Raw genomic sequence first — 25,509 nt, forward strand, 5'->3', positions numbered from 1 at the left:
CAAGGTCCCCTGTAAATGAAGACACTGGGGACATCTCATGCAGGTCATCTCAAGCCTTAGAGATTACTTCCCAAGAGCCAAGGGCAAAGGCTAGGCTTCTCTTTGGGTAAGGTTAATCCTTTACTGCATACCCGCAAAGAAGAAGATGTAAAAGTAGTCAAAGATAAACCCTTCAAATGGGGCCCAACAGATATGACCAACCAATCCTACAGATATGGCTGACCAATATTTCAAGAACTCAACAAATAATTTCTGTGATACTAGACACTAAATGAGAACTCATTGCCTTTATTTCTAACCATGTGAATATTGTCTGTGTTCCTGTTTCAATGAAACCACAACTAAACTCTTCACAAGCACAACCATTCTTTTTCTATCTCTATTTCTCAGAAGGACTGGAAAATTGCTTCCCCTTCTATACATATTTATCTTCTTGGGCTTTGGCTTGTGGGAACAGAATTAGCCAGTTATTTTTTACATATTGGCTGTGATAACTTACAGGTTCAGGTTAAAGTTGAGGGATACAAAATTCCCATGAAGAAGATGGAAGATGGAGCCTCTTAAACAATACTTGGGATATCAAATAACCTGGTAGACCTGCATCTAAGTCAAGGACCCAGGAGCAGCAGCCAAAGAGTGTAATCCACATCATAACTCATCTCAGAATTTCACCGTGAGAAGAAACTTGTCTTTCCCAGCTTCAAGGTGAAGAAACAACACGGACGATGCAGAGAATTGGAGGCTATCTCCCTGACACTAGCAATATGATGCAGGAAATGGGACCAATCTATGCTTTTTTATGTTGGAACAAGATGTTTCTATAGGGGATGGGCGAAAACTTACCTAACGGGTACAAGGAACACTAGCTGGGTGATGGACACACTTATAACCCTGCCTCAAGCAAATGAAAATCGACACACATAACCAAAAACATTTGTACCCACATAGTATGTTGACATTAAAAAAAAAGAATTGTGCAAACTAAAAGAAAAAAAAAGATGTTTCTACACAAAAAATGAATGAAAAAGTTTTCCCAACTGCAAGGGAAATTCACAAATGAATTGCCTTATGCAATTTAAAGATAATTAAATATAAATTTTTGTTTTGTGTAGTTGTATCTTTTATTATATTCTGTAAATCAGAATCTGATCTAGTATCAAATTTTTCTATTTTATTTTAGTATCAGATTTTTGTGTTTGACATTTTAGAGTATCAGATTGTTTTGCAAAAATAAAACCAAAGAAGGAAAACATAATGCCCTCTAACTGCCCTGCCACCTAGTTTGTGAATTTTACCTAGTTTGTGAATTATAAATATAGAAGATCAAAATTGATGTTCTAATGATATGGTAATTTTCACAAGCCAATGTTCCCTATAATATTTTAAGTTGGGCTACATGGGTACCTCTAAAAACAAGTGCATGTGACCAAAGTTTAGTAGTGTAATCAGATAAACTTGCATCCACATTAAGTTGTCATTTTAATGATGACATGCATTCACAATTGACTATAAATGAAATTGTTTTGACATGACAAAACTTCATTCTGGAGGATACTATTCTATTTCAGGTTTCTGTTTATCTGTCATGCAGAATTCTTATCTTTGCTGACAGTTTCCCTGGCTCTATGTGCTGCTGAATCCACTGCAAAGATTTACGTGCCCACACACCCACACATGAGACCATAAAAGACGAAGAGCCTAGATCTGACTGCCTGTTCCTCTAAGAGTTTCCCTTCTCCTTTCCCCATCCCTGCTCCTCTCCCACCTCCCTACATGACTTTCATGTGAAGTTCTCTGAGTTTTTCTGGCATTCCCTCTCCATCTAGTTGCCTCTGATAGTGTCCCTAAACACATCTCTGTACTTTCTTCTTATGAGGACCTGGTCCATGGGGACCATATGCTCTGACCTCCCCCTGTTCCACTCTCTTCACTGATAATTTATTCCTGTCTTCATTCATTCTAGCCACAGCAATACAGCACATGCACAGGTAGCTGGAGGTATTATGACAGAGAGTTAGATATATTACACTTTAGGCAGAATGTCTAAAGCAGCATCAGCCTCATTCCAACTGATGCTCCTAAAGTATCATTTCATATTTATAAATCTTTAACAAAGACTTCTGTTACCTTGTGTTTTAATTCTGGGATTTCTTCCCAGCCTATATCAAAGACCAACTTCTACATCTTGGGCCCTAGAAATCTTACTCCCATTCACTTCCTCAAGTCTAAAAAATATCATCTCTTTCACATCTAGCCCTTTTTTCTGTTCTAAATGCATTGGTTCCTGCTCTGCTCTCCTTTTTTGCTCTTCATTTCTTAGATCTTTTAAAATCTGCTGTTTTTCCTGGCTACAGTCCACTTGCCAACTCTGCATGCACATTACTACTTTTAGCACAGTAGCACTTGTCGTATTTATTGCATCATTTGTGTGTGGGTATATATACTGACACAACATCCATTTATCACTCAAAAGCAGCCTGTGAGCACTTCCTTTAATTGGTTAAAACCTTTTGCCCTACTTGAGGAAAGAACAAGGTGGAATTCCACCAGCCTGAATTTTTAGATACTGTGAATGAAATAGCATGATCAATATGTAGTGCTTAGTGAAAGATAATGAAATTTGCTGTTTTTCTATAATTTCAACCATTAGTGAATTTCCAAGACTTGGTTGTATATTTGCCTCACCAAGAGTGAAAGCTGTAGAAATCTGTCCAGAGCAAGTTGTATGGAGACACTGTGCAAGAGATTCATGGAAGCACGGTCTTTGTAGTTGAGTGGTTTTACCATTCCTTAGGGAATTTGCAGTGGGATCCTACAGTTACTCACTTCCTGGAAATTTCAAGATACACTGGGACAGAATGTCATCATTTTGTCCTATTTTCAACATCCCTATGTTCCCAGGAGAATTTCAAACTGTCTTTAAATGTAGTTGGCATATCCATTACCAACAGTCTCACCTAACCTTACTTCTACAGGTTATCAAAATCCAGAGGTGTATTGAGTGAACCTCTCTGACAACCAAAATTTTTGCAGTAAAGCTCAGTTATTTTTAGCAAAAGGTCATGAGTACAGCAAATAACAACTATAGAGTATAGCATTTTTTTTTTTGAGTCTCACTCTGTCACCTAGGCTAGAGTGCAGTGGCATCATAATATCTCACTGCAACCTCCAACTCCTGGGCTCAAACAATCCTCTTGCCTTGGCCTCCCAGAGTGCTAGGATTACAGGTGTGAGCCAGTGTGCCTGGCCACATCTTTCTTTTTCCAAATCCTATGCTAATCATAAAAAGAAAGATTGAAAATCTTTAACATTGGGAGCTTCTGTTCCTCAAAGGATACCATCAATAAAGTAAAAAATAAAAGATACATGGTTAGAAAACATATTTTTGGCCAGGCACGGTGGCTCATGCCTATAATCCTAGCACTCTGGGAGGCCAAGGCAGGCAGATCGTTTGAGCTCAGGAGGTCGAGACCAGCCTGACCAAGAGCGAGACCCCGTCTCTACTAAACATAGAAAGAAATTATATGGACAGCTAAAAAAATATAGAGAGAGAAAAATTACCCAGGCATGGTGGTGCATTCCTGTAGTCCCAGCTACTCAGGAGGCTGAGGCAGGAGGATTGCCTGAGCCCAGGAGTCTGAGGTTGCTGTGAGCAAGGCTGATGCCATGGCACTCTAGCCCGGGCAACAGAGTAAGACTCTGTCTCAAAAAAAACAAAAAAAAAGAAAACATATTTTCAATGCATGTATCCAATAAAGGATTAATAAAAACTAATACTAATATATAAAGACTATCTAGTCAATAAGAAAATTTTAAAAAGGTAAATGATCTAATAAAAATTTCAAAAGATATGATCAAGTATTTCACAGAAAAAGAAAACAGACAATAAACACATGAATAGATATTCACCTCAATAGGAATGAGGAAATGCAAATCAAGAGAATTTTAATTACCAAAAATAAAGAAGTCCAGTAATACCAAGTATATGAGAGGATATAAGTCAATTGGATTAGTTACATATAGCTAATGGGCATATAAATCAGTACAATTTCTGGAAATAAATTGGTGTTATAAGTCAAATATTCATAAACTCTAATGATTCTGCAATTTGATGTCTAGTTATACATCCATATATAAGAGAAATTTTAGCACATGTGTACCTGGAGACACATACAACAATGTTCATAACAGTATTGTTCTTAGAAAAAAACTGGAAGGAAAACAAGCTGTGTTATATTCATATAATGAAACATCAATAGCAGAAAAATGAATGTGGAACAGCATAGATGTATAGTAGTTTCATACGGTCATGGGGAAAAAGCATGCCTCAGAAAACAATATATTAATATAATATGATACTATTTTTACATAGGTTGAAAACAAAGAAACTAAACCATCTGCCATTTAGGCATATGTGTAATGTGTGTGCGTGTGTGTATGATTGCTTAAAAGTAAATTAAGTGATACAACATTAATCACAAATTGAGGTAATGGCAACAACTGAGTGGGAAGCAAGGGGTGGAGTGATATAGAGAAGCACAGAGGTAGGTGTAGATTATTAATAACATTTTAGTTCTTGGATTTTGTCATGGGTTATAAGCATCTATGGCATGGTAGAAGAAAGGAAGAAAGGAAGAAATGAAGGTAGCAGACAGGTGGGCAGGGAGATGGGGGGAGAGGGAGTGAGAGAACTGACCTAGCTTCCATGCATTTCTGCTGTTTGTTACTAGCATAAAGAAATGACCACTAATATCACTTCATAATGAAACCTTTCAGGTAATCATTAGTGTTGCTCACAATGATTTGGAAGGCTGCACTTCTTCCCTTGTTAAACAGCACCATGTGACTTGTTATAGCCAAGAAATATAAGCAGAAAGTGTCACTTTCAGACTGAAGCCTTTAAGAGAAGCAAGGCACCTGTCAACATCTTCCTTTTCCACCTTCAATAAATACCTAAAATATATAGCATTGGCTTGGTGGTAGGTTTATAGGTGAAGAAGAAACTAGTATTTATTGGAGATTGGAAAGATGGCACTCCATGTTATATAGTAGTGAAAATGTTAAAAAGCATTGCTTGTGGTAACTCTAGAAGTATGTTCTGTACCTAGTGCACTTGATCTCTAAGGGAAGACACCAGAGAAACAGAATGTCAACACCCTGTGTCAGCTGCTTTTGGCTGCCTTTGGTAATAGTAATATATTATAAAAGAGATGACCAAAGAAAAACCACATGGTCTGTTTTGCAAACTGAAATGAAAGGAATAACTGACTAAATGTCTTCAACAGGTAAACGGCATGGAAAAATTTCATTGACAAATGATCTTCAACTGGACACATACAAATACACACATGTTGAACCTAAGAATACTGAGTTATAGAAATGCCCCCTGTATTTTTGGAGACAAGATTTGATTTCAGAAGTCAAATGAGGCTTTGCCTTAAAGAAAAAAAATAAGCATGTTAGTTCGCATATCAAAAAGCTGCCTCGCCTCAGGAGGGCGTCTCATTGGTCAGTAACAACTGCATTTCAAAGTGACAGTTGTAAGCTGGGCCTATGGTTCTCACCTGTTTTGAAAGACAAGGCAGGTCTCACCTAGAGCCATAGGTTGCCAGAGCTGATCAACAAAGACAGGCCACCCAGAAATGAGAGCTGATCAAATAGATATGCTAAGAGCTGATCAAACAGATATGCTAATGCCCAAGCCGGGCCCAGATGGAACCATGGGGTTAAAGTAATTAGCACAAGGCACAGCTCATGCTGACTTCTGAGATCATCTCTGTCTCCAAAAACACAATTACTGGAACCAAGGTGTCTCTGTATTTTGCTAAAGTAATAGCTTATCATAAAACTTAGAAGTTTGCCCTAAGAAGATTTTGTAACTCATTGTTCGTCTAGATAGAGTTAGTTAAAGGATCTGTAGTAGCCTTTTAGAAGACTTTGACCCTAAACCAAAGTGCCTGTTATTATGTAAATCCCATTGCCCTTGGCAATGGGAGCATGTATCTGCCCTATAAGTACCCATGTAAAAAGTTCAGTCTTTGTTATATTTCTGCGGGAGAGATATATACCTTCCGGACACCCTCCCCTTGTCTGTCTTCATAAACCTTTACTTTATAAACTATATCTTTGGCTCTGCGTATTATTTTTTTATTTCTGTTTCCTACTATATTTTCATCCTTTGCAACGACCCCTGCCTGAGAGACCCGACCAGAAAAACCTCTTTGCAGGGAGCATAGCTAACTCCCCGCACACACACACTATAAAAATCTTTCTGTCCATTCAACTCAGTCAAGAGCAACTATTAATTGCATTCATATCGTAACCATCACCATTCTCCAACTACAGAACTTGTTTCATCTTGCAAAACTGAAACTCTGTAGTCATTAAACAATAAGTTCCCATTCCCCTCTCCCTCCAGCCCCAGGCAAACACGTTCTATTCTCCTGTCTTATAAATTTCCCTATAGGAACTCATAAAGTGGACTCATACAGCATTTGTCTTTTTCTGACTGACTTATTTTACTTAGCAGAATGTTCTAAAGATTCACCCATGTTGTAGCCTCTGTCAGAATTTTATTCCTTTTTCAGGTTGACTAATGTTCCACTGGACGTATAGATCACACTTTGCTTATCCATTCTTCTGTCAATGGACACTTAGGTTGCTTCCACATTTTAGCTATTGTGAATAATGCTGCTATAAACATAGGTGAACAAATATCTCCTCAAGACCCTGCTTTCAACTCTTTTCCATATACACACAGAAGTAGAATTGCTGGATCATATATGGTCATTCTATGTTCAATTTTGTGAGGAATCTCCATACCATTTTCCACAGTGGCTTTACCATTCTACATTCCCACCAACAGTGCACAAGAGTTCCAATTTCTCCACATCCTTGCCACCGCTTTTTATTTTCTGTTTTGTTTTGTTTTGATAGTAGGAATGTTAATGGGTGTGAGGTGGTATCTCACTGTGGTTTTGGTTTGCATTTCCTTAATGAGTAGTGATGTTCAGAATCTTTTCATGTGCTTATTGGGCATTTGTATGTCTCATTTGAATAAAATTCCTTTCAAGTCCTTTGCCCATTTTTGAATTGGGTTTTTTGTTATTGTATTTTGGGAGTTCTCTACATAATCTGGATATTAGTGTTTATCAGATAAATGATTTGCAAGTAATTTCTCCCATTCTGTGGGTTTTTTACTTTGTTGATAGTGTCTTTCGGTGTACAAATTTTTTAAATTTTCATAAAGGCCAATTTGTGCATTTTTTCTTTTGTTGCCTGTGCTTTGATGCCATATCCACAAAATCATTGCCAAATCCAATACTGCGAAGAGTTTGTCCCATTTGGTTCTAAGAATCTCATAGTTCTAGGTCTTACATTTAGGTCAGATTCACTTTGAGTTAATTTTTTTTCTTTCAATGACTTTGATACCAATGAGTTAATTTTTATATATAGTATTAGGTAAGGGTCCAAATTTATTCTTTTGCATGTGAATATTCAGTTTTCCAGCACCATTTGTTTAAAAGATTATTCTTTCCCCTATTGAATGGTGTTGGCAACCTTGTTAAAAATCAATGGACCATATATATGTGGGTTTATTTCTGGGCTCTCCATTCTATTCCATTAGTCTATATGTCGTGTTTATGCCAGTACTATACTGTTTTGATTACTGTAACTTTGTAGTAAGTTTTGAAATAAGAATATGTAAGTGCTCAAGCTTATTGTTCTTTTTAAGGATGGTTTTGGCCATTTGGGATCTCTTGAGGTTTCATATGAATTTTAGGAGGAGTTTTTCTACTTATGGAAAATATACTATTGGGATTTTTATAAGGATTGCATTGAACCTACAAATCACTTTGGGTAGTGCTGACATCTTAACAACATTAAGTTTTCCAATCCATGAATATGACATGTCTTTTCATTTATTTATGTCTTTGTTAATCTCTTTCAGAAATGTTTCGTAGTTTTTACTGTACAAGTCTTTAACCTCCTTGGCTAAGTTAAATCCTAAGTATTTTATTCTATTTGATGCAATTGTAAATGGAATTTTTAAAATTTTACTTTTTATGTTGTACATTGCTAGTGAATACAAATACAACTCATTTTGTGTGTTGACTTTTTATCTTGCTACTTTGCTGAATTTGTTTATTAGTTCTAATAATATTTTTGTGGAATCTTAAGGGTTTTCTACATATAAGATCATATCATCTGTGACCACAGATAATTTTACTTCTTCTTTTCCAGTTTAGATGCCTTTTTTGTTTTTCTATTCACAAAGAAAAAGCTCCAGGCCATCTTTTAATTTTTTTTGAAAAATTCCTGACATTACAGAACTAAACTGAAATATATTAATAGTCCACTGTTATATTTCCATGACAAAAAGAAAAATTCATAAGCCAAAAAAGAAAACAACAAAACAGGGAGAAGCTTATAAAAACTAAATATGGATCTCAGCATTTAATAGCTGAACAGAGAAAGGAATTAAAATACTTTGATTAAAAAATCGCAAGTGGATGATAAAACTGAAAATTTACAAACTATTTAAAACCTGGAATAGCTGACTGTTCAGAAACTACACAGATGGATCATGGGTGATGGATCATGAGTGTTCTGGTGAACAGCAGAAAGGGATAATGGATGACTCTGCATTGTTCTAGCCGCTCCCCATGCCACCCATCTCCAAGGATAGCCTGACAATGACTAGATATTGAGCCAGGCTAATGCTGGCAGCAGATCCAGTGATGGTAACCTGCCTATAAGTAGATCCCTCCACTGGGTTCACAATTTTGATCTACTCCCCAGACATCTGATGGATCTCATTGATTTTGGTGCCTTGATGCCTGATTATGCAGCCAATCAAATCATTTGGAATGATTTGAATTCACGAGAAGTAGTCTGAGTAGATGCATCCAAACCTGCCCAATAGCCTTTCACCTCTGGAGAGCTGGATTTAATGCCACTGAATCCAGTGTTGCCATGTGTCATGGGAAAATGAGGCTGTTGCATTGCCAAGTGGTGCAGCTTGGTCAAATCTGGCTGTGGAATGGCATACAATCCTTGAATGGTATAGGCCTGACCATCTGAAAAGATGACTAGAGAACTGGATGGCTTGGGCTGATAGAGGATGGTCATGCCCTTCCGGGGGGCCTAGGAGAGAGTCTCCAACCTGACCACGAAGATCTGTTTGACACACTCAGTGATGGATTGCAGAATTCCAGCAAAGGTGATGGCCCACTCAGTTGAGTTGGGGAGCATATCCCCTGTCACCTGGACAAGAGCCCCTGTATTCTCTCATATTTCCTTGATCTTGCAACCACCTTTTCCAATGAGAGAACCACACTGACCAGCAGGGACCACCAGCCTCAGGGTGACTGGGGGTCTACTGACAGCTGTGTGATTGGTCATAGAGCTGCTGATGTCCTCTTCCAATTTGTCAATGATCATAGCAAAGGCTTTGAAGATGGCATTACTGGGTCCAGCCAAAGTGATAATTCTCTCAGAACAATTCCCTTCTGAGATGTTGATATGTGTACCACTCACCTCACACATCTTAACTGATTCTTCTTTCTTTCCAATTATACTGTCAACTTCCTTTCCATACATAAGTAGCCAGATGGTGAGAGTGACATTTAATCCATCTTCAATCACACCGGTGTCCATGTCGAGCACTGTTCTGGGAAGCTGGACTTTGAGTGGTCAAGTCTTTGGTCACTGGTGGGGGTGAAAGCCAAAAACAGCATGCATGAGGCAGCTTGAGGGAAAAAGGGGAGCTAGCGGGAATGGGAAGGGCAGGAGGCCTGGGACGGAATAATAGGGGCAGGCAGGAAGGCAAGGGGCAGGGCAACCACAGCAGCAGAGCAGAAGGGGGGACAGGTGGAGGAGGAGCAGGAGGAAGGCGTAAAGAGACCCCAGGATGAGTGGAGGGCTACAGAGGGCAGGCAGGAGATGGTGCAGGCTGCTGCTGCTCCAGCTGCTGCTTCTGCTGGTCTCAGATGCCTTTTATTTCTTTCTCCCACCTAATTGCTCTGGCTAGAACTTCCAGTACTACATTGAATAGAAATAGCAAAACTGGGCATTCTTGTCTTCACTCTTGCATATATTAAGTATAATGTTCACTGTGTGTTTTTCATATATGGCTTTTATTTTATTGTGTAAAGTTTTTACTTCTATTCCCACTTTGTTGACTGTATCATGAAAAGGTGTTGAGTTGTGTCAAATGCTTTTTCTACATCAATTGAGGTGATCAGGATGATTTTTCCCTCATTCTGTTAATATGATGTGTTACATTGATCCAGTGCAAGGATGTTGAACCATTCTGGCATTCCAGAAATAAATCCTACTTGGTCATGGTGTAAATTCTTTTTAATATGCTTCTGGTTTGCTGGTATTTTGTTTAGGATTTTTGCATCAATGTTCGTAAGGGATATTGGTCTGTAGCTTTCTTTTCTTGTAGTGTCTTTGTCTAGCTTCAGTATCAGGGCAAAGCTGGCCTCATAGAATGAGTTAGAGAGTTTTTCCTCCTCTCCCATTTTTTGAAAAAGTTTGAGAGTGATCGGTCTTAGTTCTTCCTTAAATATTTGGTAGAAGCTATTTTCTTTATGGTTCCCAGGAGGATTACATTTTACATCCCAAAGTTATAACATTCCAAGTTAAATTTATACCAGTTGAACTTCAATAAGATACAAAGGCTCTGATCCTTTATACCTCTGTCCCCACCCCTTTCAGGTGTTCATGTCACAGAATTACATCTTTATGCACTGTGTGTCTAAAACAGAAACTAATGACGTTTGTAATGCATTAGCCCTTTAAATTATATAGAAAAGTGTAAGCTAACTGGGTACAGTGGTTCATGTTTCTAGTCCCAGCTACTCAGGAAACTGGGGTGAGAGGATCATTTGAAGCCAGGAATTCCAGGCTGCAGCACTGCAGTGAGCTATGATCCCATCTGTGAATAGCCACTGCACTCCAACCTAGACAACATACCAATACTCTGTCTCCAAAAAAAAGAAAGAAAGAAAGAAAGAAAGAAAGAAAGAAAGAAAGAAAGAAAGAAAGAAAGAAAGAAAGAAAGAAGGAAAGAAAGAAAAAGAAAGAAAGAAAGAAAGAAAGAAAGAAAGAAAGAAAGAAAGAAAGAAAGAAAGAAAGAAAGAAAGAGAAAAGAAAACTATAAAATATGAATAATAAGAAATATATATGTATACTGGTCTCTGTCCCCAATTTCTGACAGAGAGCTCCCGAAACTCTTGTAAATAAGAGTACTTGGAGAATCTTTTGTTCCAGTATTTGCTATTTGACCCTGGTCCCTGACACAGAGCTTCTAACCCCCTTGGAATTTCCTGGGTGATAGGAGTGTCCTATATTCTAATGAGGTGACTCCTGATGGGCTCCTGGATGGGGGTGGACCCAAGAAAGACAAAGCCATGCTAAGAAGCTTGGAACCTTAAGCCCTACTCCCCATCCTCCAGGGAGGGAAGAAGGACTGGAAATGGAGTTAATAATCAATCCTGCCTACCTGATAAAACCTTCATAAAAATGCCAAAAGTAAGGGATTCAGAAAGCTTCTGGGTTGGTGAATACATCCACGTGCCAGGAGGACAGAGCACCCCACCTCCATGGAGACAGAAGCTCCTGTGCTTGGTACCCTTCCAAACCATGCCCAGTACCTATTCATCTAGCAGTTCATTCACATCCTTTAAAATATGCTTTGTAGTAAATCAGCAATATTCTGTAAACTGATTTTCTGGGTTCCCTGAGCCACTGTAGCAAATGACCAAACCCACAAAGAGAGTTATGAGAACCTCCGATTTGGAGCCAAGTTAAACAGAAGTTGTTGGTAACCTGGAGACATACTACTTGCAATTGACATCCTAAGTAGGGGATAAGCTTGTGGGGCTGAGCCCTTGACCTGTAGGGTCTGCACTCAATCTAGTTGGTGTCAGAACTGAATTGAATTGTAGGACCCTCAGTTGGTGTCAGAGAATTGGTTAATGTGGGGAAAAATCGACATAGCTGGTCACACAAGCACTGAGAGTAGTGTGAATATAGAGGAAAAAAGAGTTTGCTTTTTCTATAGGAAAAAAATGAATTCACAGTGTTTTAATAATTTGCTTACATGTACATCTCTCCTTGCCATCTCTCTGACTTTGCACTTCCTCCCACAGCACTCTGAGTCAAGAAACACATACTAACTTTCTTTAAATCTCAGAGTTTACAAGAATGCATGGCACAATGGTTCTTCAACAACAGTGCCCTAAATTTGTTTTTCATGAGTGAGTGAAATTGAGTTGAAATAGACTTTTGAAAACCCTCAAGAAACAGTATAATAATAACTAACATATATCAAGCAGATACTACAAGTCTGGCACTCTTTTAAAAGCTATACAAGTTATTGTGGTGATTGTCCACGGAGACTGGGCTAGTGGGGAGCCTGGAGTGAGGGTTCTGGGTCCCGGCCACAGGATGAGGAACCTGGGGCCATGAGATGTGAAATGATAAGTTATCCAAGTCACACAGCTAATTAAGTAGCAGAGGTGGCATTAGAACTCAGGTTTCCTGCCTCCCAAGATTATTAAAATGAGTCATCGGAGGCAAATCCCCAGTGATTTCCTAAAGCAAATCATTGGATGGTCAGTCATGGTAAAATTGAATTCTGGAGTGTATTATACAGGGGACCTGGCTTGCCTGGATGGCTGCATCAATATAGTCCTGGAGCAGACAGCAGACAGAAGAATATGTAAATGAACAACTGAAGAATAAGTACGGGGATGCACTTATCCGAGGAAACAATGTGTTCTGCATAAGTACACAGAAGAGAAGGATGTGAAGACACCAAGACAGCAATACTTTTCACAGTTGGAAATATTTTTTATGAAATTTTTGCTATTTTTTTGGTTCTTTCCTGATATAATTTGTCCTGTTTTTATAATAATTGGCAATTTTCATTGACTTATAAACAAGATAAATGTATAAAATTGTGGATTTAATTCTGAAGGATTAAAAAAATAAAAGATATACAAGTTATTTCACTTAATTTTTATGAAAACCACATGTGAAATAAAAACCACAGGTGAGAACGTTACTACTATACTGCTATTATCTCTATTTCACAGATAAGGAAACTGAGACTCTGATATATAAAAATTCTTCCAACAGGCAGGTGAATTTAAGGAGCCAGGATTTATGTTAATTCCACCGAATGCCAGAGCTTGGACCTTGAACAACTTCACTCTACAGATGTGGGGCACGATGAAAATAATGACAGGTGAAAACTTTCCCAGCTCAGAGATCTCTGTGGTCACTCCAGGGTGGAAGGGAGAACAAAGGTAAAGTCCCCTTCTCAGAGAAGTCCTCCCTAACATTCGTTTCTGGATTCGGGGCTGCTCCTCTGTGCTTCCACGAATCCCTAGGCAGCTCTCCTGTGAAATCTTCCCACCGTGCACCAAAGGGGCCCATGGGTTCTGCCACCTGCAGCTTTAGCCTAGCTCACAGCAACCTCAAACTCCTGGGCTCAAGCAGTCCTCCTGCCTTAGCCTCCCAAGTAGCCGGGACTACAGGCATACACCACCATGCCCGGCTAATTTTTCTATATATATTTTTAGCTGTCCATATAATTTCTTTCTATTTTTAGTAGAGACGGAGTTTCGCTCTTGCTCAGGCTGGTCTCGAACTCCTGAGCTTAAACGATCTGCCCGCCTCGGCCTCCCAGAGTGCTAGGATTACAGGCGTGAGCCACTGCTCCTGGCCCAACCTGCAGCTTTAGAATTGGGTTCATCCATCTTCTCTATCACTGTATTCCCAGCACCTTGCCCAGAAGATAGCACACATCCAGTAATTTTTCTCGAAATGACTGAAAAAAAGAGTATGTGAAAGAGAAAAAAATGTTCACTCGCCTGTCCCACCAGTGTTCTGTGCACTCCCAGCCAACACTGTCTGGCACACAGCAGGCGAGTCACACACAGGGGAACACGAGTGAGAGGTGAAAACTTACTCAGGTTTCTTATTGTCTGCTCTAGTTGGAGGAAGGGCAGCTGAGAGTGATGAGAGGCAGAGACGTCTGTGTTTTAGGATAGAGAATGGGAACAAAGGGTAAGAGAGAAGGCAGGAAAGAACAGGCAGCAGAAAGCAAGTAAAATACTGTAGGGAAAATAGTGACAATTTCTAACCCAGGCCCAAATAAATATGGTTGAAACAAAGAGAACCCTCTCAAACATTTTTAAGGCAAACTTCTTCAGCTTCCTGTTTCCCTTCTTCCCCTCCTCTGCTTCCCCTTCTTGTAATTTCCCTAAGGCCTAAGAAGTTTGAGCCTCACCTTCTAGCCAATGAGAAGTAATTGACACTCAACATGGGAGAATTGGAAGGGCTTGTTATATTTGCATTCTACAGGAAACAATAAAATGTCTAATATTTACTCATTGATCAAAACTGATGTCATCCCCATCCAATCTGCACCAATAACACATTGGGGATGATTTGGCCACTTGGCTCCTTTTCAATAAGCACCTAAACATGAGAACCCTGGAACAGTGAAGGCACCATGCAAGGAGAGTCACTATCATTCATTACAGGCTGCCAGCCCTGTGCTTCCCTACAGACAATGCCCCAACCACTAAGGCTACAATATACCAGATGGGGATATTGGGTGTATCTCGTTCCTCTTTGGTGCACCCCCACAGATGAACTCTTTTCTTCCTTAGGATCCTGAAGTGAAGGATTTAATTGATCAGTCCACGTGAGTTAGGAAGGGTTAGGATAAAATGCTTCCCCCTGCCCTTTATTCCTCTGGCTATTTGAAGGGCTACCTAGAAGGGGGTGGGGAGGGCATGTTCCTCTATCAGGATTCCTAAGCCCTTTTTTTTTTTTTTGAGACAGAGTCTCACTTTGTTGCCCAGGCTAGAGTGAGTGCCATGGCGTCAGCCTAGCTCACAGCAACCTCAAACTCCTGGGCTTAAGCAATCCTACTGCCTCAGCCTCCTGAGTAGCTGGGACTACAGGCATGCGCCACCATGCCCGGCTAATTTTTTCTATATATATTTTTAGTTGTCCAGATAATTTATTTCTATTTTTAGTAGAGACAAGGTCTCGCTCTTGCTCAGGCTGGTCTCGAACTCCTGACCTCGAGCGATCCACCTGCCTCAGCCCCCCAGAGGGCTAGGATTACAGGCGTGAGCCATCGCACCCGGCCTGGATTCCTAAGCCCTGACATTCCAAGCACAAAAGTGGTTGAAGTAGAACCAACCAGAGCAATAGACATTCTTTGAAATCTGCTACAGTGTTTCACCACCCGCAAGAAAATAATTCAGACACACCAAGCTTTGATTCACTGTAATTTATTCTCTTCTCCTCTGCCATGAACAACTGAATTGGTAAGTTGCTCTCCATCCTTGGGATTCCATGGTTGCGAGAGGAGGTCTGGGTCCCATACCACAACCCTCTCAATGGTAGAATAGAAACACAGCTGCCTCAGTTATCTCCCGGCTGCTGCTGTAACCAGTGTGAGTTCCATATCCATTCCAATCAAAGGAAGAGAAATCCCCACACTGGCGGGGATTGCCCTCGGGGAAGAACCCTCCTCCGCCGATGCAGTGCTGGGAAACAGGGAGAGGAAGAGACTTAGATGACAGATCTGCTGGTGAGGCCTATGACAGCCTAATGGTCAAATCCAGTGCAGTCTTTGGTCCTCAGCAGACTCTCCATTGGCAGTGTTGTTCTGATCCTCCCATAAAAACTCTATACCTTTAGCTTTAGTGACCTCATTGTCTGCTCCTCACTGTCCTCCAACTTTTCTGAACACTCATTCTCAGATTCCTTGGCGGGACTCTTCCATCTTGAATTCTTTAAGTGCTGCTCCTCAGTACGGGACACATCTCCCTGTCCCTTATAGACTGCATGACCACTTTGGCTTCAGTTACTAACACTTCACTATGGCCCTCAAATCTCTATCTTCAGTCCAGATGTTCCTTGTACTGAAGACCTCGAAACCCAACCTGTATCTCCACAAGTGAATCTCAAGCTCCATATGATCAAAACAGAGTTAAATATCCCTCATGGACTCCAAACTGCTCATCATCCAGACACCCTGACTTAATAAATGACACTCATTCACTCAAATGAAAACCATGCTATTCTAGACTTATTCCCTTCCCATCCTCTATATTCAACTGGTATTCCATTTAAAATCTTGAAAATTTGTCCGGGCGCGGTGGCTCACGCCTATAATCCTAGCACTCTGGGAAGCCGAGGCAGGTGGATCGCTCAAGGTCAGGAGTTCGAGACCAGCCTGATCAAGAGCGAGACCCCGTCTCTACTAAAAATAGAAAGAAATTATCTGGCCAACTAAAATATATATATAGAAAAAATTAGCCGGGCATGATGGCGCATGCCTGTAGTCCCAGCTACTCGGGAGGCTGAGGCAGTAGGATTGCTTAAGCCCAGGAGTTTGAGGTTGCTGTGAGCTAGGCTGATGCCATGGCACTCACTCTAGCCTGGGCAACAAAGTGAGACTCTGTCTCAAAAATAAAATAAAATAAAATAAAATCTTGAAAATTCATCGATGCCCATCATTTATCCCCACAGGCACATGGGGGGATGGCCTGAATGAGGTTCTAGAAGGTGATGTCCAGGACCCTCCCAGTAACCCCCAATACAGCCTGTAGCTATGCAAGCCCTGGCCAGGGTTAGGGAAGCCCAGTTTGTCTCTGAAAGCTATATCTCAGGTGAAGAAAGACAACATTTTGTGTTTCTCAATGAATCTCAGCTCCAAAAGGCTTCCACAGAATGTTCCTGCATGGAAGCCTCACCCCAACTCCAGGAAACTGAGTGCTTTATCCCAAAGGCTGAGCATCCAGCAGTGGCTCTTGTGAAGCCTCAGCCCTCGATTTTAGTCCTCAAAGGTACAGGACGTCTATACCTGGACAATGGGTCCCACAGCTCTGGCCCCTGAAACCCAACAATGAGCAAGAGAAAGTCACACTCCCACACACATACACACACTCACAGCACACTCGTACCACACTCAACACACATACCAACACACAAGGACAAACTCAACCTTAAAGCCCCTTTGGTTCCCACAAAGACTCACGAGCTCAGTGTTACATCCGGTGACCCTCACTCCAGCACACAAGGCGTTGGCTGCTCTCTCGTTATTAAATACCCTGAACTGGACAAATCCTGCAGTGAATTCCTCTGAAAACGAGAGACAGAAAACAGCATTCAAGGGAGATGCTAGAAATAGCCTCCTTTACGCCAGCCCAGAGATTCTCTATGCTGAAGCTCAGGCTACAGCCCAATACTCCAGCCACACTGGTGGAACTCAACTCCTCTGGGGCCAATGGATGGTGCATCCTGGCCCCAAACTTCCCATCAGGGACCTGTTCCCAGTCCAGAGAGCAAGAGCTTGTCCTCACGTCTGCCAGAGGCTTGTGAAGAGAAATTCAGCTATGCAGGAAGATCACACTGAACACCTCCAAGGGTGGAGTTGCAGCAATAGGGAGGCAGATTCACTCTATTCCTTGTTACATTTTTCTTACTCTCCTTTATTTTAAAATCCCAAATCTCAATGAATGGCTTTATGCTGCCAAATTTAGATTCACACAAAATAAACTAATGATTACTCCTCACAATAAAAAATAAAAAGGCCTCCCCATTTTGTTGGTTCTCCTGCCCTGTGTACATGAACCTGGCCTGGTCCTAACAAGTTACTGAAGGGCTGACAGTGGGGTTGTTAGGACTAAAGAGTCTGGAGCCAAATTTCCGCAGTGCAAATGCGAGCTCCCCTGTGTATGTGCCCTGTGATCTCAGCAAGTTCCCGAACCTCTCAGTGCATGTTTCCTAAAATGAGGTTAATGACAGCTCAGACCTTAAGGCCGTCAAGAAGACTAAGTGGAACAACACGGGTAACAATCACAGAAGAGAACCGGGCTGTGCTTAGTGATCAATAACTGCTACCTGTTCTAATTGAATGAACTCAATCAAAACTGAAACTCTTCCTACCAAGAGGTCAGAAGAGCATTAAAGACTCACTCTGGCCAAGAGGTGAGTAATAAGACGCCGTTTTCTGGGCATCGCCAAAATCATAGACCACGGGGATCGCCGGGCCGTTGTTAGTCCAACACCTTCCTTCTCCATATTTCACAGGGAATTTCTATGGGGAACAAAGAAAGTCATTCAGCAAGGACAATAGCTTTGTACTCACCAGCCATTCCTTCCCAGGGATGCTGGTGTTCACTGAGGGAAAACAATACCTTATCAGTAACTGAGATTATCTCAAAACGAGTCAAAATAAGACTCTTCCCCCCCCCATAATATTCTGACATAAAAAATAAATAAATAAATAAATAAATAAATAAAATAAGTAAAAACAGGTTATTCTTGAACATATGTAAATGAATGATAAGCCTAAATAAAACATGCGATTATCATCTTTCAGTTTATATAACATTTTTCTTGATATTCTGGGACAATAGATATAGCAAATTTACTAGAAAAATATGAAATAATCATTTCATTATTAAGCACAATTTGTTTATGAGAAACTTCTTACTAAAAAAAAAAAATCTTTCCCTTTTGCTGCTGCTAGTCACTCAGGAGCTGTGCTTCTCCAACAGCCCAGACCACTTCATTCTCATTTTCTCTCTCTCTCTTTCCTCTCCTGCCCCAATTCTCCTCTCCCGTAGGTCTTTTCTCTTGCCTGGCTCAGAATTCCTGAGAGAAGCAGGACAGAAGCCACCAGCAAATCAAGGTTAGGAGAACATGGGAGACAGGCGCACTGAAAGATGGGCCTGCCCAACCTCAAACACTTGCTTCTCCATAAACCCATTAAAACCAGCCCCAGCCAGCTGCCCTGTGTACCTGGTAGAGGCCAAACAGATTATGTCCCAGTCTCTGGAAGAAGCCAGTTTCGGTGTGGTACCTCAGCAGGGAGCTGTTCCTCCAGTGTTGCAGGGGGGACTTGTTGGGCACATGCCAGATGCTCAAGTCCTGGGCCTGGATGTCGTAGTAGCCAGGGTTCTGCACAGCAACACACACTGAGCCTGATGGGGCCAGGGGGTCCCACCAGGCAAAGGCCCACACACGCAGCCCTCAGCTGAGCTGACAGCTCTGGGCTCCAGGGGGGCAGATGGTCGCCTGTGCTCAGACACCCCCACTTCTAGCTGATGAGGACTCCCTACCACCCACGTCCCTAACTGACTAGTGGGGAAGAAGTTGTGATTCAAGATGTCTAAGTATTTCTTTCCTCTTCTCCAGCCCTGTTTCCATGTCCCCACCTTCCCACCCTCCCTCAACTCCTCACCCTTTCCCAGCGCGTGGGAAGTGGCACCAACCTTGTAATCGTCACTTGTGGCCGCCTCTGCAGACCCAAAGGTGTTGTAGTTGGCCCAGTTGTTGTCCCCCTCTGGGGAGTCTGCTCTGTTGCCCTGCTGACTGGACCAGCGATCGCCCACCGTGCACTTCCCATACATGTTGTTCTCATGCACGCTGGCCACCAGGGTCCAGCCACCACCCCCAGTGGTCATGTCACAGAAGGTCTGGTAGACGACACCATTCTTGGTGTGGAGGAAATACAGGCCATCTGCACAGAGAACCAGCCAGAGCCTCCCTGTCTCAGAGCTCATGGCCATCTCAGCCCCATGAGCAGAGAGGCCCTAGGAACCAGAAACATAGCCTAAAGTTTCCTCCCTGAGTCCTGTCACTAAGTGTTCCCGGGGGCCCTGGAATCTCCCTGAGTTCAGAAGACCACACTCCTGAGACTGAAGCAAAACATAGAGTTACCAGCACTCGAAGTGGCCAGTGACGTTTCTACCAGCTTAAACATGGGATTTTCATATGACCCAGCAACTCCATTGCTAGGTTTATACTCAAAAAAATTGGGAAAAGGGACTCAAACAGATACTAGTGCACCAGTGTTCATTGCAGCATGAGTAACAAGAGTCACAACAATATTTGAGTTGAGAAACAACCCAAATATTCGTCAATAGATGAACAAACAAAATGCAGGGTGTGTGTGTGTGTGTCTGTGTCTGTGTCTGTGTCTGTGTTTACATATGTATACACACAGTGGATAAAAAGGAATGACATATCCATGCTACAACACGGATCAACCTGGAAAACATTTTGCTGAGTGAAATCAGCCAGACACAACGAGAAAAATATCACATGACTCTACTTATATGAGGTAACTGGAATAGCAAATCCACAGAGACAGAAAGCAGAATGGCAGTTCCCAGGGACTGGGGGAAAGGGCAATGTGGAGCTATTGCTGAGTGGGTACAGAAGTAATGAAAAAGTCCACAGATGGATAGTGGCAATGGCTGCACAACATTGTGAAGGTAAGTACTGCTGATCAATTTTACATTTAAAATGAAAGTGGCAAATTCTATCCAATATGTAATATATATATACATTTTACAATTTCTTCTTAACTTTAAAAAGAACCTCCCAGAGGACAAAATCCTGATTACCCTGAGAGGGCTCTGTTTAAATGTCTCATCACTCACCCCCTGCGCTGGGGCACTTCGCTTTGATTTCCTTGCAGCTTCTGGGCAGAGATGGAGACAAAGAAGAGCAGGTCCCCTTCTGGGAGGAAGTATTGTCCACCTCTAGAGAATATGCACAGTTTTATTCTCACTGCTGATTTGTTACAAAACCCAGCCTCTCCTCGTCACTAGTCCCAAACGATTCCACCCCACGGTAGCAGAGCTTCGTTGCTGGGGTGGTAAGGCCCAGAGGTATACAGTGTCATATTCATTCACCCATTTGACCCAACACCCAGCACAGGCTTGATGCACGCCTCCCTCCACATGACCTCACCCTGTGCCCGGCCCTGCCCTAAGCACTGGGCAGTCAAAGAAATTAAACATTCCCCCAAGAGCTTGCCCCTAGAGGGAGTTGTTGATCAGTCCACAGAAAATTATATTAAAAATAAAAAACAATAAAAGATAAGCAAGGCCCAGCACATGGGCTCACATCTATAGTTCTAGCACTTTGGGAGGCCAAGGCTGGAGGATCACTTGAGGCCAGGAGTTTGATGATGCCACTGCACTCTATGCACTCTATCCCAGGTGACAGAGTAAGATCCTGTCTCAAAAAAAAAAAAAAGATAGACAAGCTCAGGAGAACAAAACAAAGACTCTGAGGCGAGAGTGCAGAATGGAGAGGCCAGACTGGAGGCAGGGTGGTTGTTTGGGAGTCGGAGGTGGAGGTTGGGGGCAGAGATTGTCTCATGTCTTAGTCACAGAAGGCCTGCTAGTCCAGGTGACACCACCATTTATTCTGAGAGAACAAACATGACTCATCAGTAGGAAGAAAGAGAAGAGAATTCAAGCCAGGGACAATAGCGTGTCCGAAAGCCTGGAAGAAAAAGTACAGCATAATCCGGCCTGTTGAAGAAATATAAGTAGCTTAATGTGGCTGAAACATAGGGTGTGAAGTAGGGAGTGGCAGTGAGACTATGGCCAAGAGTTTAGCAGAGGCACAGAATGAAGAAACTTATATGCTAATGTGAAGGCTAAAGAGCCTGCAAACTACTCTAAAAGTCTAGAGGAATGACAGTAATCACAAGCTTTGAGGTCACAGGTATTCACCTGTAAGTAACTCAGTGCCTACTAGTTGAATGTCCTTGGAGTGATACTTAACATACCTGAGCCTCAGTTTCCTCATCCCAAAAACAAAGCTAATAAAGTGTTTTTGTGAAGATTAAGTGAGAAGATATTTAGAAACAGCCTTTACTTTTTAAAAAATCAATAAATAAATATGAAGACAAATGCAAATTTTAAAATGCCATTGTTATTTCTGCTGTAGAGAGGAAGACTGTGGAAAGAATATTCTCTGGGCACCAAGCAGACCACGCAATTCCCATGGAAATCCCATGGCCAAGGCCACAGATATAGGGAGTGGCTGGGAGGGAACACAGTTCTTACCAGAGCCCCTTCAGGCCCACAGAGGCACAGAGCTGGACCCAGGACATGCCTCGGGCAACACCCTCACTGCTACAGGCCAGATTCCTCCCACAAGAGGCCAGAAATCAGCACTTCGCCTACATCCAAGTCAACCTCCCTGCATCTCAGACACATCCCCTGTGGCCCAGGAGAGACCAGCATCCTGAACCACCCAGCCCGTTGTGTTCCTCTTGAACACTAGAGCTGAGTGGAGAAACCGCTGCCCCCAGACAGGTGACTCACCTTCACTCCACCCTCTGGTGGCCACAATGAGGAACAGCAGGAAGCCAAGTTGGTTCATTGTAATCTAAAGAAAAGCAAGAAGGTCACTGTCTTGACCATCTTTTTCCTCTACATCCCTGCTCCCACCCCTGTCCAATCCTACAAAGACTCCAAAGCCCCTTGCATTTTGTTTAAATTTCACACATCTCTGGGACCAAAAGCAGCCCTGAGCTGAAACCAGGATTCCCCCCACAAACAGACCATGTGTCTCAGCTGAGTTCCCTCCAGCACAGAGAGCTGCCTCCTCCCTCACAGCAGCCAGGAGCTCAGAGTTAGCTGTCCGCTGAGTGGAGCTTTCTCTGCAGAGGCTCCTGATGCTGGGTGATGCGCTGGGCCCTTTATGGAGAAAGCCCAGTGGGGCCTGGCCCAGGCTTCCAGCCCCACCCTGCCCTGGCACGATGCCCAGTGCAGGTGAAGACTCAGGGCAGGTATTTTATAGAGTGATAATTCATGGAATTAGCAGACTCTAAAGGACAAAGCTTTATACATATATATATATATATATATATATATATATATATCTTATTCTTATTTCAGCATATTGTGGGGGTACAAAAGTTTAGGTTCCGTATATTGCCCTTGCCCCCCCACCCCCCGAATCAGAGCTTCAAATGTGTCCATTCCCCAGACAGTGTGCATCACCCTCATTATGTATGTATACACCCATCCCCTCCCCCACCCACATCTGCCCGACACCCGATCAATGCTATTCCCAAACGTGCTCTTAGGTGATGATCAGTGAAACCAATTTGATGGTGAGTACAGGTGGTGCTCATCCCTCTATTCTTGGGATACTTCACTTAGGAGAATGGGTTCCAACTCCAAAGGACAAATCTTAAAGGTCACCTGCTAGCCTAGTAGCACTATCCCAGATTCGGAATATCATGCACCTGTGCATTTTCCAACAAGAAAATAGATGAAGAGACTACTAGAGTTGGTTTGGAGTTTTTGTTTGTGTCTTCCTCTCTTGCAAAATCAAAACGTTAAAAAAAAAAAAGAACTAAACATCTACTATAATCATTTCACAGAAAAAGGAAATTTTCAACCACAAAATAGGAAAGGGATTATTTCAAAATAAATATAAAACTTTAGACTGAATAAATCCAGTTTCTCAGAAAGACTCACTACATTGTCCTTAATTTTCTCATTTTGCCACAAATTAGTGAAAATTTACTACAGAGTGCATTAGAGACTAAGTAAAATGATTTAGTCAAATGATGCTTCAAACTTCCTGTATCATTCCTGTCCTGATGTCATCCTTCACTTCTTAAATCCTCCCTTCAGCTGTAATAGAATTGATCAGGTCCTCCTCAGTGATGTCATATAGCACTAATAATAATGCAATTCTTAGGAAAAGATTGTGAATCTCTTTCTTGTGAAGCTAATATTGTCTATCTTTGTAGCTTCAAGGTACTGATTTGCACAGAATACTCAAATATATTGACAGAAGAAAATAAAATAGCACCCCAAGAACAAAAGCTCCAAATTTATACTTCTTTTAGTACTTTCTTTTACTGATTCTAAGACACATTTTTTTCATATTTTGATATCTTTAATATCACTATGCATCTCATCCTTAGTGTTATTAATACATAAATCACGGAACAACCTACCATTGGCAGTATCTAATAGACAAAAAGGTAGATCTATTTTAGGGACATTGCCCCTTTTAACACCGTCATCCCAAATCAGTGACTGTGTCCTGTTGATTCCACCTCCCACTTCCTCTTGAATCTGTTCTCACACCACCTCCTCCAAATCCCACTGCCCTTGATATTTGTTTAGTTCAGGTCTAGGTCAGTTTGCATGCTTTCAGCTGTGACTGATAGAAAACCCATCTCAAAGTAGCTTAACCAAAGAGCAAACATATCACTTCATGAAATCAGAAATCTAGAGAGAGAGCAGGCTCCAGGCTTGGTTGACTCAGCAGCTTCTCAATGTCTCAAGGACCTAGACTCTTTCAGCCTCTCTACCTTGGCTTCATCTTGTGTCCGAGGATGAGATGGTTATTGGTGTTCCTGGCACCACCTACAAGACAAGGGAGAAGAGGGATCATCTCTTCCCGTGGCTCCTTTTTCAGAGAAAGCAAGCTTTGCTCACAGACCTCTGGCACACTTTTCCTCATGTCTCATTGGCCAGAGATGGTCACGTGCTGTGCTAGTTTTCTAGGGCTGCCATAACAAAATACCACACACAGGTTGGCTTAAACAACAGAAATTTATTTTCTCACAATTCTGGAAGCTAGAAGTCCAAGATCAACATATTGGCAGGTCTGCCTCCTTGGCTTACGGGTGGCCACTTCCTTTCTGTGTCCTCACATGGTCTTTGCTGTGTGCATTTTAGATTTGGATTGTTCACGCGTCTGAAAGCAATAATGAGCCCATTGCCAATGGTCAGTGCAATAGTATGGATGCCTGGCACTTGCCCTCTCCACCTTTCTCTTCCCTTCTTTGGGCCTCATGTGCATTTTAGATCAACTTTCCTAATAATAGGAATGAGGTAGAGGAATTAAGAGGATAACTGTAGAACCAGCAAGGAATGTTACAGCATTGGCAGTGAAGAGATCTGGAGGAAAGTGAGAGAAATGTTAGGAATTAGCAATTGCAGCCAACTGATATTTCCACTATATTGCAGCCTAAATTGGAATTGAGGAGTGCACCAGAGTTTGAGGTTAGGTTCTGTGTAGTGACAAGCTGCAAATTGTTGGGAGGTGGGGGAGGGTTGATAAGAACATTAAAAAAGGGGGATAGACAATTGCTTTTAATGGAGTATTGCATTTTGTGGATTTAGATTCATCATCAATGGTCAGTCCATGTCTGAGTAATTCAAATTGTACCTGAGGCAAAAAAAACTAAAACAAAAACTAAAAAAACTTGACGGAATATGTGCAGCCTGAGAGACAACAGTATGGAAGAAACCCCTCCCCCACCACCTCGCTCCAGCCCAGCACCTGCACCTCTAAGTCACTTGGTTTTGTTTTGTTCTTTAAAACAAAGAAAGCCTTATTGTAGAAATCAACACACATACTGAAAAGGATTAAAGACTTAAATATACAGTTTAATAAATTACAAAAGGCAAATACCTGTGTCATTATCATCCTGGTCAAGAAATAAAACTTTGCCAGCACACCAGAAGCTTCCCGTATGTTCTGTCCACATTACAAACCTCTCCCTTTCCCCTAAAGTAATCACTACCCTTATGGTAATCATCACTTCCTTGTGCCCATGCCGCATTGTTTTAAGTCTTATGGATTTATAAAACATTTTGAAGTCCAGTAGAGCAAGGCCTCCTA

The 25,509-nt window shown here is 41.7% G+C and overlaps 1 protein-coding gene and 2 pseudogenes across 2 annotated transcripts; 1 reads left to right on the forward strand and 2 right to left on the reverse strand.

Moving 5' to 3' along the window:
- Positions 1-8,653: 8,653 nt before the first annotated feature.
- Positions 8,654-9,733, reverse strand: LOC123634817 (annotated as a pseudogene).
- A 2,840-nt stretch (positions 9,734-12,573) lies between these two features.
- On the forward strand, positions 12,574-12,823 carry LOC123634655 (annotated as a pseudogene).
- A 2,487-nt stretch (positions 12,824-15,310) lies between these two features.
- Positions 15,311-24,251, reverse strand: ITLN1 (intelectin 1). Of its 2 annotated transcripts, none has more exons than XM_045547120.1 (8): positions 24,191-24,251; positions 22,179-22,242; positions 20,496-20,597; positions 19,323-19,570; positions 18,850-19,008; positions 18,022-18,142; positions 17,081-17,184; positions 15,311-15,584 (listed from the first exon to the last, which is right to left on the reverse strand). In XM_045547120.1, exons 2-8 carry the CDS (start codon positions 22,234-22,236, stop codon positions 15,432-15,434), a joined length of 945 nt encoding a protein of 314 aa, XP_045403076.1. In that variant the 5' UTR covers positions 22,237-22,242; positions 24,191-24,251; the 3' UTR covers positions 15,311-15,431. The 2 variants fall into 2 exon arrangements, with proteins under 2 accessions (XP_045403076.1, XP_045403075.1); XM_045547119.1 differs by lacking the exon at positions 24,191-24,251 and adding an exon at positions 22,419-22,510.
- Positions 24,252-25,509: the final 1,258 nt, after the last annotated feature.

The sequence above is a fragment of the Lemur catta genome, chromosome 3 (genome assembly GCF_020740605.2).
Source record: "Lemur catta isolate mLemCat1 chromosome 3, mLemCat1.pri, whole genome shotgun sequence".
Lineage (NCBI taxonomy): Eukaryota > Metazoa > Chordata > Mammalia > Primates > Lemuridae > Lemur > Lemur catta.

What these genes read in the sequence shown, in the direction of transcription:
- ITLN1 (XM_045547119.1), bottom strand. An exon ending in CACCAGAGGGTGGAGTGAAG is followed by an intron (nt 20,598 to 22,178) that starts GTGAGTCACCTG and finishes CATATTCTCTAG; the next exon opens with AGGTGGACAATACTTCCTCC. An exon ending in GAAGTGCCCCAGCGCAGGGG is followed by an intron (nt 19,571 to 20,495) that starts GTGAGTGATGAG and finishes TTCTCTGTGCAG; the next exon opens with ATGGCCTGTATTTCCTCCAC.